This window comes from Acomys russatus, chromosome 16 (assembly GCF_903995435.1).
Source record: "Acomys russatus chromosome 16, mAcoRus1.1, whole genome shotgun sequence".
NCBI lineage: Eukaryota > Metazoa > Chordata > Mammalia > Rodentia > Muridae > Acomys > Acomys russatus.
Window position 1 is genome coordinate 35,374,657 of NC_067152.1, and position 11,691 is coordinate 35,386,347.

Below are 11,691 nucleotides of genomic sequence, written 5' to 3' on the forward strand. Positions count from 1 at the left end.
TGTACCTGCGTCACTTACGTGACAATCCCCACCGAGGCAGTAGATTGCCTGGTGCTGGGATCCCAGGTGGTTGTGAGCCACCTGACTTGGGTTCTGGGATCTGAACTTGGGTCCTCAACAAGTGCTTTTAGCCACTGAACCCTGGCTAAGGCTTTAAAGCCACAACTCTCCACCCCCCCCCCCAACATCTGCGCCCCACACACAGAGTTTCTCTGGGTACGTAGCCCTGGCTGTCCTGGACTTGATTTGTAGACCAGGCTGGCCTCGATCTCACAGAGATCCGCCTGCCTCCCCTAGTGCTAGGATCACAGGCAAAGCTGCTACTTATTAACCTCTCTACTTTTTCCCTGTTGGCATAAAATGCCAGTATTTTCAGTATGTTTTTCTCCAAAAATAGGTAACTTCTTCTCGTATATTCTTAGACTCTCCAGCTAAAATTCAATATTCTTCAGAAAACAGTACACACTCAGTCTGTCCTCTGGCTGTCTTGGGTGTGTAGAGTGGTCATCCCTCACTTGGCCAGTAGGTGCCATGTGAAGGAGTCCTTCCTAACTTAGGCTCTCAGCTTTTGGATTCCTGGCCTGTTGTGTCTTCATAAGCAAAGAAAGTATGTTTTAACAAGTGGTTCTTGGGAGTGGGAACAACATAGCTATTTCTAGCTTAGGAACACCTTGATAAAACCGATATGATTTGAAAATTCAGCAGGTAACTGAAGCCCACTGGTGTACAACGACCTTGCCTCAGGAAGTGTGGGGCTAAACCCAGGTCTACAGGCCACAGTGCCATTATACAAATGGAGCCCAGCTGTCCACAAGCTGAAAGATACTAGAAGCCATGTGCCACGCCGCTCTCCACTGAGTAGCTTACCACAGATGCAAAGTTACCTCACTGCTCTCCCGAGAAAAAAGAAGTAGGGGTGGCATAAAGCACCTTGAGATTTAAGTCTTTTTGGTTTTTCGAGACAGGGTTTCATCTTAACTAGGCAGTGGACTGTTACTTGAAATTCGATGTAAATTTTCTTTCAGTAGTAGAAAATGGACTGAGAAAAGCTACCCCAATTTCAAGTTAGGACCAGCAAGTCTCAAGCTTGCAGTATTTTTGTGTACCCCATGAAGTCCTGTGTGTATTTGTACAGACACTAAGGTGCATAACTTGAATAGTGAGACAAAACACCAAAATCCAGATCAATAACGTGACCTATACTGACAGGAAAATCTAACTTTGAGTCAGTGTACTTTGTGCAGAGGAGTGATTACTGAGCCACTCAGTTCTTTGCCTTAATTCACTGTTGGGGAAATTGGGGCCTGGAGAAGTTTGGAAACTTAAGTCAAATCACTCCCACAGGGTTAGAGAAGGGGTTCAGAGTCTCTTCTTTCCTTCACATCGGCATTAGAAAACCAGAAGACACAAGAAGACTCGAGGACTTCTGAGATCGTTAGAAAAAGTAGTTAGTGGCGGCAGTTCATTCTCACTTCTCACATGCTCACATGCCAGATGCCAAGCACCCAGCACTGGGTACATCCAGCAGGGATGCGCAGAAGCCCAGGCCCCTCATAGGGAACCACTGCCACGTGTCCGTGTCCTTTGTGGGGAAACTGCAAATGGCACACATTTTGTGTTTTTAACTTTTTTGAGATCATAAAAAAGAGTCTTCTCTGTGGTTTTTTTCCCCCCTTTAATACAATGTAAACTCGGCTAATAAAAATTTCTGGAACTCAAGAGCTGTTGACAGTATCTTGACTTCAGGTTACATGGCAGGACCCTGTCAAAAAAGAGATGGGGGGAGAGGAAGAGGAAGAACAAATCCAAATCACTCCATCTCTCCAGCTCCAACTTACCTTTTTTGATTGGAGGCATAATTTTAACAAAGTATATCTGCACAGGAGTAACACCGAATGTATTATGTCCTTGGGTGGATGTGGCTGAGGTAGGAGAGAAGGCAAGGCTGGAAATAGTAGAAGCCATCCTTGTTTAAGTGTGAAGGAATTTAAACTATTGAATTTCAAAGTCTGGAATGCACAAAGGATTAAACTAACTCCCGGTAGAGTCACTAGAAGCTGAGCTTTGATAACAATTGCAAACGCCTCTTCCTCCTCCTTTTCCTCTTCCTTCTTTGTTTTGAGATAGGATCTCACTACGTAGCCCTGGATGACTTGGTTTTGTCTCTTTTGAGGGTTTGGTTTTTGGGGTTTGTTTGTTTGTTTTGTTGTTTTGTTTTTTGTCTGAGGGATACATGCCTTTTTCTGGGGTCTTTACCACTTGGTTTTCCTGAGATTTTTGACTAATTTGGACCAACAGAATTTCAGATGAGTCTTTTACTCGGGTGTGGGAAGCACTTTGCTGAAACCCCAGCAATAAGACAGAGGCAGAAAGGTGGGTATAAGGTGTGGGGGTAGGGTTATTTGTTTGTTTTTAAGGTTTAGTTTTATTGGGGCTAGATAGATGGCTTAGTGGTAAAGAGCCGTTGGTGCTCTTGTGAGGATCCAGGTTTAATTCCTAGAACCCATGTGGTCATTTCCCAGCATTCACGTAGTAGCTGAAGCCATATGTAACTCCAGTTCCAGGGCATCTGACACTCATGGCTTCTGTGAGTGATGCACATATGTGCTACACTAATATACATACATGTGGGCAAACATTTGTACACATAAAGCAAAAATAAATCTATAAGATTTACTCTTAATTATGCTTGTGGATATGTGCATGTGAGTGCAGATACCCACAGAGGCTAGAAGGGATCAGATCCCCTGGACTGGAGTGAGAATTATTTGCGAGCCACTGGCTGTGGCTGTTGACTGCTGGATGAAGGTACTGGGGACCAAGCTGAGTCCTCTGGAAGAGCAGCATGCACACATATAAAGTATTTGTAGTTCCAAAAAAAGACACATGACATGATTATTTTTCTTTTTTCTCCCCTTCTCTCTTCTTCCTCTGGGCCTCACTGGATATCCCAAGCCGGCTTGCATTTGCCCCATAAGGCAGGCTAGCCTCCCAGCTTCAGCCTCTCTATTGCCAGCATTGCAGGCATTAGCTACCATGCATAGCTCTCTCATTTTCAGAAAAAAGATACTACCTACAATGCTACAGAGTTACCTTTGCCCATATTTTAAGGAGTTAACTTAAAATATAGCTGAGCTACTAGTCTTGCAAATCTTAGAATCAAGATGTGCTATAGAATTAAGGCTTTTTTTTCCCTTTTGTGTGTTTGTTTGTTTTGTTTTTTTGAGATTTGGCTGTCCTGGACTCACTTTGTAGACCAGGCTGGCCTCGAATTCACCGCTGTTCTCCTACCTCTGCCTCCCAAGTGCTGGGATTAAAGACGTGTGCCACCACACCAGGCTTCTTTCTTCTTTTTAATGACACAACAAGAACATACAACAGACAGTGACCACAGTTTTTGTGGTCATGAAAACATTTAATAATTTAGCCATGTGGTATAAGTAAAGACCTTGACATTAGGCTTTGCCGCCACATGAGTATTGGGCCCCATTTGCAGGAACAAAAGCTAAAGAATACCTTCCTTTAGGTCAGGTGGTGGCTTTGACTTTATAATCCACCACTTCAGTTTAGCATTTCATAGTATTTTGTGTGTGGAAGTGATATCAAATAATTGTATTTTATAACTTACAATATTTTATATATAAGTATACTCAGATTTGTCACATTTCTTTATTAAGTCTATATGGAAAAATAATGTCCCAAATTTTATTGTTGTAAATGACACTTAATTTATTTATTCCTTTTGGGGTACTGTTTGAGACAGGGTCTGACATCAAACTGACTCTAAAGCTGATGGTTAGTGTGGGCTCCAGAGCCTCCAGTGTGGCCATCACTCCCAGCTTAGCTGTCCTTTTGTGTGCATCCTTTTGTTTTCCTGAGTAAATTCCTTGGGACAGACCAAAGGCTATTAAAAGTTTTATAGGGCATAATGTTCCTAGCTTTCTAAGAGGTTTGTATAGATCTGTAACTCCATTCGGATGTGTGCACGGTTTTCTGTAAACCCTCTCAAACAATAGGGTAGTGTAAGTATTTACTTGTGAGGAAGGGAGGCTGCTGCTTCAGATAATGCTCATGGACTCAGGGCAGGGTATTTTGACTTCCATTTATCTATGGAGATAAATTATACTAATGCTTTTTTTGTAGTTGAACCTTTACTGTTGACTTGGATGTGGGGCTTCTTTTCTTTTCTTTTTTGGTTTTGTTTATTCTTTGACAGGGCTCACATAACCCGGGCTTCCTCCGTTTCCCAGGTACCAGGATTACAGGCTGTGCCACGAGTCAGCTTCTTTCATCATTGTCTATAGTCTCTATTGGAGAGTGAGCCCAGGGTTTCACCTGTGTGAGGAAGAGGACCCAGTAGTGCTTAAGCAGGCATCTTAAAAATGTTTAGCTCTGTCAGAAGACTCACTGTGGGCATGATTGTGGAAAGGTACAGGAAGCTGTGAGGCTGAGAGGCTCTGCTGTGAATTCAGAGCCAGTCCAGGTTCTTCAGTGAAACCTCACCTCCAAGAAAGAAGGGAGGGAGGGGCAGAAAAGAAAGTAGTAGAGCTATTTGTTAAAAGCTGAAACCCTGCCTTTGAGAGAGAGAGAGAGAGAAACTCAGGGCCGGAGAGACAGCCCAGCAATTAAACATGCTTGCTGTATAATTGCTAGGATCAGAATTTGTATCAGGCACCCACATAACAAACCAGAGGTTCTAGCTCCGCATGGGGCACAGGCAGGAGGATCATTGGGGCTTGCTGGCTTCCAGGCAAGCCTACAAAATACAAGCCTTGGGTACAGGGAGAAACTGCCTCAAAAAGGACTAGACAGAGGGTGAGAGGACAGCCAGCACCATCTTCTGGCTTGTGTCCATGTGCTCGGGCATAAGCTCCTGTACACACATGTACACACACATTGACTCTAGCACATTCTGTTTTGTGTGTGTGTGCTTAATTGCTGAGGGTAATTAAAGAAGCCAGTAGCACAGTCCCTGTTCTTTACTCCAAAATATCAGTGTTATAGCAACTTCATTTTACCCCCTCCCCCCCCCCTTTTTTTTTTTTTTTTTTTTTTTGGTTTTTCGAGACAGGGTTTTCTCTGTGTAGCCTCAGTTTGTAGACCAGGCTGGCCTTGAACTTGTAGTGATCTGCCTGCCTCTGCCTCCCTAGTGCTGGGGTTAAAGGCCTACGCCACCACACCCAGGTTCATTTTACTCTTACGAGGTCCTTGAACACAAGTTGCTATGTGTTTCCATTTAGAGATAGAGGGGGAGACAGTAAATGACAATTACAAATGGCCCATCCTATGTTTATGCTCAATTCCCCATTTATGTTCATTCAGCTGTAGAAATCTCCTTAAAATTCAAAGGTCCCTTCTAGAGATTCTGCCCTGAAGCAAATAATTCAAGCACTTCAACTGCTCTGCCTACCACGATGCTTAGTGCCGTCGCTGTGTGTTTTGGGGGGTTGCAGGGGTTCTAACCCTACGACACAGACTGTTCAAGGGGATGGGTGTACCCAGGCTGAAAAGGGGGCTCTTGGGGCTGAAGAGATGGCTCAACAGTGGCTGCTCTTCCAGAGGATTCAGGTTTGATTCCCAGAACCCCATCAGGCAGCTCACAGCCATCTGTACTTCAGGAAAAGGGACAATCCATACTGGTTGTGTTCTCTCTCCGCCTGCTTTTGTGGCTAGAAGTGTATGTGGCCATGACACACGATCCAGAACCATGACTAGTTTCACTGAAGAGTACCCTGGATTGAACAGTAAGATGGTAACTTGGGTTCAGCCTTCACTTTGAGTGTCTATCTGATTGATATACATTGATTGAAATGGAAATGGATGCTTGTCCTGAGAAACTGAAGGATGACTAGGCTTATTTCCCGCTGCTCCGGAGCTTCTTTTCAGGGCATGCTGCTTTTGCCTAAAGGAATGACTGGCATTCAGACAGTTTGGTCACCCCACTATTTCCAGGGAAATCGCCTTGGTTCCTGTTGCTAGTGGTAATAGAACCTGAGCTTTGCGCAGGGTGGTAGAATATAGGGAAACCCGAATCTGTGCACCACTTGATAACATTGACAGAATTGATAGCAATATGGTTTTAAATACTATAAAATAAAGCATGCCAACCTTTGAAAGCTTTGCTTTCAAACTTAGTGATCTGCTGTCTTCCGAATGATCAGTGTCAGCTGCCGCTGAGCTTTGGCCAGGTGAAGACCCATTCTGGGCACAGGAGAGACAGGGCTCTAGAATGGCAGGACCACAGAGTGAGGAGCTCATGGTAGGCTTACTAATAATCACAGGGACCAGCCTTCAGGGAAGCAGACCTACCAAATTCAGTGTCACAACAAATATCTCTACAGTGACCTGAAAACCTTTGCAGTGGCATTGTTGTAGTGCTAGACATTGCTTTGGTTTGGTCTGGTTTGTTTTTTTCTTTAGGTCAGGCTAACCTGTTGTTGAAGGTCAGGTACAGGAGCAAGTAAATGTCTTTCTGTCATCCATCAAGACATACCCAATGCATAGCGTTCTGTGTGTTTCTTACTGGGCTGTTTGGATTTGTTTATTACAGTGCTGAGGGCTGACCCAGGGCCTTGTACACCACTCAGCTCCACCGTCGGTCGGTTGTCCCATTAGTACTGCTTTCAAGTTAGTATTTGTCAAAGTCTCTTTCTTTCCTATTTGCTTTCCTTATTTTTGTTGTTGTTGGGGACAAAACTCTCCCTGTGTGGCCCAGCCTGGCCTCACACTTAGTAGTCCCCCTGCCTCAGCTTCCCTGAATGTGACTAAGCGAACTTATGTTTGGACCAAACATGAACTGTGTGACATCTAAGCCCTCCTGTTTTTTCTTGTTTTCAGGGTGAGTCTGTGAAGTATTTCCTGGATAACTTGGATAAACTTGGAGTACCGGTAAGTTTGAAAACAATGTTCTGATCATTGATACTTGGAAGCAGTAATGGAGATAGTGTTGCTTCTATTTGTTAGGAAAGTCAGGGAAAATACCAGGCAGCCTGCCTTTTCTTTTTCTTCAGGTGGCAGTGGCCTGATTCATCCTCTTTAAACATGATTAGTAGCTATAAACACTGACAGAGTTCTAGTTTTTGATGACATAAAAGAGATTTGTGTTTGAAAATGAGATTACATATTATCTCCTGTTTTTTTTTTTTTTTTTTTTTTTTTTTTGATGCTGTTGGGTTTTCTGTAGCAGAAAACTCCTTTGGGAGTTCAGGGAAATGAGGCTCTGTTCTTGAGGCCTGCTGAAGAGATTGTGCTAAGAGAGTCACCCTTGGAAGGAGACTGTTAGCTTCCCAGTGCTTTCCTCAGAGCTAGTGACTCAACTGGGCTGAGGCCGGCTCATGGTGTTCTTGTCCTGATAGTAGGCAGAGTGCATGCTACTGTCTGCTCTCCATACTGGCAAATGTCCAAGAAGTGGAATTAGAGTTTTCACTGCTTAGAGTTTTTGCCCTAAAGGTATTTGTTAGTCACAAATCTAGTGCTACTGCCTTTGCTTCCTCTTAGATTTCTTTTGTGTTAAATGAGCCTTTGTTCTTTTTCTTTCTTTCTTTTCTTTTTTTTTTTTTTTTTTCTTTTTTTTCTTTTTTTTTTCTTTTTTCTTTTTCTTTTTTTTTTCTTTTTTTTTTTTTTTTTTGAGACAGGGTTTCTCTGTGTAGCCTGGGATGTCCTGGACTCACTTTGTAGACCAGGCTGCCTGGCCTCGAACTCACAGCGATCCACCTGCCTCTACCTCCCGAGTGCTGGGATTAAAGGCGCGTGCCACCACGCCCGGCCTAAATGAGCCTTTGGCTCTCTCACTGCCAGCATAATGATGAAGGCACTGAAGATCCTGCAGCAAGGAGGCGCTCACACACTGTGGACTTAGAGCGTACGGAAGGGCATTTGTTTACGCTAGCACATTCATTTTCCACATTTTCCTTCACGAATTTACCTGCTGGGTGTAATGGCACACATCAATAATTCCAGCCCTTGATATAAGTATCTCCCAGAACTTGAGTTCTTTCTAACTTAGTTTGTACACATCATACATGCAGTTGGAGAAAAGCATTAGGGGTGTGTTGTGTGTACACGCGTGTGCATGCAGGGGGAGGATGCATGTGCGCATGCTAGTGGAGGTGGCTGGGGTTGATGTTGTGTGTCTTCCTTGGTTGTTTGAGAAGGGTCTCCCTCAGTTTGGAGCTCACCCATTTGTCTATACTGCTGATCAGCAGGCAGGTCCAGGGATCCTGTCTCCAGCTCTAGGATTATAGGTAGGGCTCTGTTAACACCCACCTTTTCTACATGGGTTCTAGGATGCAAACTCAGGACCTCAGCCTTACCTGGTGCTCCAGGAGCCCAGAAAAGGATGTTGGATTCCCTGAATACCATGTGGATGTTGGGAACTAAACCCATGTCCTCTGCAAGAGCAGCCTCCCTAGACCCCAGACCAGCTGATCTTTGTTGGTGTTTGTTTGAGACCGAGTCCCATTACATAGGTCTGAGCCTGCTTTGTAGACCAGGCAGTCCTCAAACTCACTGAGATCTGCCTGTGTCTGCCTCCCATGCAAATTAAAAAGGCCTGCCCCACCATGCCCGGATAATGATTTTTTTTAAAGAGTGCTTTCTTACATCTAAGCAGAGCCCATTTGATCTGCTTTTCTGCTTCTCAGGAAGCTTTTTCTCTAAGCACACTATTTATCATTCATGTATGTCCTCTTTTCATTGTTGCTGGAATTCTATTATTTGTTGGGCGGTTTTTTGAGGTAAGGTCTCTTGTCGCTCAGACTACACTTGAACTTACTGTCTAGTCAGAGATTACCTTAAACTCTTCCTGAACACCTCAGTGTTGTCAGGCTTGCCTACACAGCTGCCATCCTCTTCCTGTCTGAATCAGCCCTTGCTTCTTTGTTGCATAGACCACAGTTGATGGTTACTTTGTCTTTTGCCCGTTCTTTCATGAGGGTCAGGACTTCCTACCTATTCAGAGTCATGAGAGAGAGAGAGAGAGAGAGAGAGAGAGAGAGAGAGAGAGAGAGAGTGTGTGTGTGTGTTTTAAAGAAGCTTCTGTAATGATTGTAAGAGTTAAGTCCCTGGTGCCTAGTAACAGTGCCTGGCCCAAAGTAGGCCATCAAGAAACACTTGTAAGTAAATAGTCTAGGCAGCTGTGCTTACTCAGTGTTTAAACTCTTAGGGTGAGTAGAGCCCTGAAGCCCCATCTAGAAGGAAAAGCAGTTATGTAATCAGCCTGTGGAAAGGAGAGTAAGGCTGGCCGTGCTGCAGTTTATCGCCCATTCTGTGAGCTTAGGACAAGCCAAGAACTCCTACTAAATGTATGGAAACCCTACTCTGTATTGAGCCCTTGCAAGGGCATAACATGCAGGCAGCTTGTAAAGTCACGGTTGGATCATGCCTTGACTTTGTAAAATATTCTGACTATGAAGATAAGTATTAAAACTGCTCCTGTTTGAGTGTTGCCAAAAAGCCTGACTTGTGGAAAAGTACTAGCCTAAGAAGGAAGAACCAGTCAGAGAGTGTAAGGAAGTGTGCTGCCGGCGTGTAGTTGCTCACTCCCTCGACCAGCAGCTGCCTTTATTCAAGGTCTTACGTTTCCCTGCTCACGGGGTCTGGAAAGCCAGGCGTGGTGGCAGGATCTGGGATCTTAGCACTTGCAAGACTAAGGCAGGAGAATTGTCAACAAGTTTCAGGTCAGCCAGGGCAACATAGCAAGACTGCCTGAAATCTACGTATGTGCATGTGCATACTTGTGCTGGAGAGTGAATGTGTGATCCCAGCACGCGGGGCAGAGGCAGGAGGGCATCACAAGTCCAGGGCCAGCCTGGTAACTATGCAATGAGTGCTTACACAAAGAGTTCAGGAGGAGCTAACAGTCCTGGCAGTGACGCTCTTCCAAGACAAGTGTGCCAGGTGTGGCTGTCCTCTGGGTGAGGGCATCCCATTCCTCAGCAGAAGAGCCGGGGCTCAGAGCATGCTCTTCATCAGTGAGTGAGAGCCACTTGAACCGTCGTCTGGAAACAGACTGGCCTGCGGTCTGAAATGCATATGGTTAATCACTTGTGCTAGATAAAGTATTTTCCACATGGTGACAGCGTGGAGCTTATTCAGAGTCATGGAGGAGTGTGTGTGTGTGTGTGTGTGAGAGAGAGAGAGAGAGAGAGAGAGAGAGAGAGAGAGAGAGAGAGAGAGAGAGAGAGAGGAGAGAGATAAAGAAGCTTCTGTAATGAGCTAGAGAGTAGCTTAGAACCAAGCGTGAGAAGTGTGCCTCATGAATTCCATTCTCAGAGCCTTCGGTTTTTAGGGCCAAGGAACAGCATGGGGACACATGGGCACTGACACTGTTCTAGCTTGATCTTACTGGGTAGTGCAGGTGAGGGAAGTCTGCTGGGAGGTCCACTTACATGTGAGTAGTGTGTCAGCTGTGGAGCCACAACACCTGTGATTCCAGCATGTGGGAGGTTGAGGTGGGAGGGTCTCCAGCTGGAGGAGGCTAGCCTGGACCACTAGTGAGACCTTGTCTTTTTTTTATTATTTTGTTTTGTTTAGTTTAGTGTTTTTGGGACAAGGTTTCTCTATGTAGCCTTGGCTGTCCTGGACTCACTTTGAAAACCAGGCTGGCCTCGAGCTCACAGCGATCCACCTGCCTCTGCCTCTTCAGTGCTGGGATTAAAGGCGTGCGCCACCACGCCCTGCTCTTTTTTTGTTGTTATTATCATTTAATTTGCACACCCATTTACTGGACTCCTAAGTATAAAGCCTTTCTCTTCCAGGATTACATTCCGTCACAGCAAGATATCCTGCTTGCCAGGAGACCCACCAAAGGCATCCATGAGTACGACTTTGAAATTAAAAATGTTCCTTTCAAAATGGTCGATGTTGGTGGCCAGAGGTCGGAACGGAAACGCTGGTTTGAATGCTTTGACAGTGTGACATCAATACTCTTCCTTGTTTCTTCAAGTGAATTTGACCAGGTGCTTATGGAGGATCGCCTGACCAATCGCCTTACAGAGTCTCTGAACATTTTTGAAACTATTGTCAACAACCGCGTTTTCAGCAACGTCTCCATAATTCTCTTCTTGAACAAGACAGACTTGCTTGAGGAGAAAGTGCGAGCTGTGAGTATCAAAGACTACTTCCTGGAATTTGAAGGGGACCCACACTGCTTAAGAGACGTCCAAAAGTTCCTGGTGGAATGCTTCCGGGGCAAACGCCGGGACCAGCAGCAGAGGCCGCTGTACCACCATTTCACCACCGCCATCAACACGGAGAACATCCGCCTCGTGTTCCGGGACGTGAAGGACACGATCCTTCACGACAACCTCAAGCAGCTCATGCTGCAGTGACGCCGAGACCGGACCTTGTTGTGGTTGTGATGGTTCTGTTTGTCTTTTTTTTTTTTTTTTAATAGCGGTTTACAACAGCAGTTAGAAAGATCTCAATTCTGTGTCTAACTTCTTGGAAATCTTAGTTCTTCTGTGGCCTTTAGTTTTTGGCTGAAAGCTGCTGAATTAACACATTGCCAATATCTGCTGGAATTCAGGCTCTGATCGGTTTCTCCGTGGCTTCCCTTCAAGTCCAGTTATAACTTCCTGTCTAACCTCACACTAGGTATAGTTCAGGCTTCAAATTCTGCTTGCGAACTGAATTCTCCTGCAGTGCCAAGAATAGGCAGTATCCTTAAGTACTTGTAGGGATGGGACTGTG

General features: G+C 44.9%; 1 protein-coding gene across 1 annotated transcript in view; it reads left to right on the top strand.

Annotated features, from left to right (window-relative positions):
- The window catches only part of Gna13 (G protein subunit alpha 13), a 38,028-nt gene extending 26,636 nt beyond the window's left edge, over positions 1 to 11,392 (top strand). Inside the window, exons 3-4 of the mRNA XM_051158950.1 lie at positions 6,838 to 6,888; positions 10,758 to 11,392. Coding sequence (XP_051014907.1) covers positions 6,838 to 6,888; positions 10,758 to 11,330 — 624 coding nt within the window. The 3' untranslated portion in view covers positions 11,331 to 11,392. The remainder of the gene's footprint in view (positions 1 to 6,837; positions 6,889 to 10,757) is intronic.
- The last annotated feature ends 299 nt before the right edge of the window (positions 11,393 to 11,691 follow it).